The 1,348-nt window shown below is 54.5% G+C and overlaps 1 protein-coding gene across 1 annotated transcript; it reads right to left on the minus strand.

Moving 5' to 3' along the window:
• Nucleotides 1–211: 211 nt before the first annotated feature.
• LOC146353342 (olfactory receptor 1G1-like) lies at nt 212–1,147 on the minus strand. Its single transcript, XM_084832220.1, has one exon. It carries the CDS (start codon nt 1,145–1,147, stop codon nt 212–214), a length of 936 nt encoding a protein of 311 aa, XP_084688346.1.
• Between the last annotated feature and the right edge of the window lie 201 nt (nt 1,148–1,348).

Consider the following 1,348-nt stretch of genomic DNA (forward strand, 5'->3'; position numbering starts at 1 on the left):
TCCCCTTCCACAGCCACCATGCCCACTCACTGGTGTGGATAGAAGATAGCGGGAAGGGCACACAGGCACATCCCCAATAGCATGGAAAGTCAGTTCCAGTTCTGCTTGTAGCTCACAGCAGACATCAGAGCAATGATTTATTAGTGCGAGGCCTCCCCCACTTGGAAGCACACTTGGGCCTTCACTGCCATATGCTCTGAGACTTACAAAACTAACGGAAACACTGCTTAATGAGCCTCCTCATGGCTGCTTTCGTCTCACTGTTCCTGAGGCTGTAGATGAAGGGATTCAACATGGGGGTTACCATGGTATACATCACCGCCGCCACAGTGTCCGAACGGTCCTGGTTCTTTGAATGTGGCTTGAAATAGACCCAGCTTACGGTGCCATAGAACAAAGTCACCACAACTATGTGGGAGCCACATGTGGAGAAAGCCTTGCGCTTCCCGGTGGCGGACGGGATCTTCATGATGGTGTAGAAGATGCGCGCGTAGGAGGCGACCGTCAGAACAAATGGGCCAAGGATCTCCACCGCCCCTTCGGTCACCAGCACCATTTGCATGACGCTGGTATCAGAGCAAGAGATGTCCAGAACAGGGTAAATGTCACAGAAGAAATGTGGGATCTCGCTATGCTCACAGATGGAAATGTGGGACATCAGGAAGGTATAAAGCGATGAGTGGGTGAGGGGAACGAGCCAGGACACGGCTGCCAGAAGGAGGCAATGCTTGCGGCTCATCAGGGCGGAATAGTGCAGAGGATGGCAGATGGCCACGTAGCGGTCATAGGCCATGGAAGACAGCAGGAAGCTGTCCGCGTTGCCAAAAGACATGTAGCAGAACATCTGGGTCAGGCAGCCCTGGTAGGAGATGGTCTTTTCCCGAGACAACAAGTTCTCCAGCGCTTTGGGGACGGTGGTGGAGGTGAAGCCCAAATCGGCTAAGGCAAGGTGGCTGAGGAAGAAATACATGGGAGCCTGGAGGAGCTGGCCATTGGAGCGGATCAACGAGATGATGGTGATGTTCCCCAGGAGGGTCAGCAGATAGAAGGAGAGGAAGAGGGGGAAGAGGAGTCCTTGGAGCGCGGGCTGGATGGCGAAGCCGCGGAGGAATAACGCAGAGACGTCGCTTGTGTTCCCATGACTCATTTGGCTGGAGGGACGAGAAGAAGGGGAAAGCTGAAGGCCTGCAGGCAACCTTTTGGCTGGTAAATTCTAGCACACACAACCGCTCTCCTGGCTCCTCGCTACCCAGTCAGCTGCCCCTCCATGCCTGTAGGTCTCTTGTCTGTCTCTCACTCTGCCCACACCCCATCTCATGCCTGTATCTCTCTTGCCCATCTCTGTCTC

The sequence above is a fragment of the Heloderma suspectum genome, chromosome 2 (genome assembly GCF_057233095.1).
Source record: "Heloderma suspectum isolate Gila_16-S chromosome 2, 16-S_ref, whole genome shotgun sequence".
Lineage (NCBI taxonomy): Eukaryota > Metazoa > Chordata > Lepidosauria > Squamata > Helodermatidae > Heloderma > Heloderma suspectum.

Coding starts and splice junctions, on each gene's coding strand:
- LOC146353342 (XM_084832220.1), bottom strand. CDS start 1,147: ATGAGTCATGGGAACACAAGCGACGTCTCTGCGTTATTCCTCCGCGGC.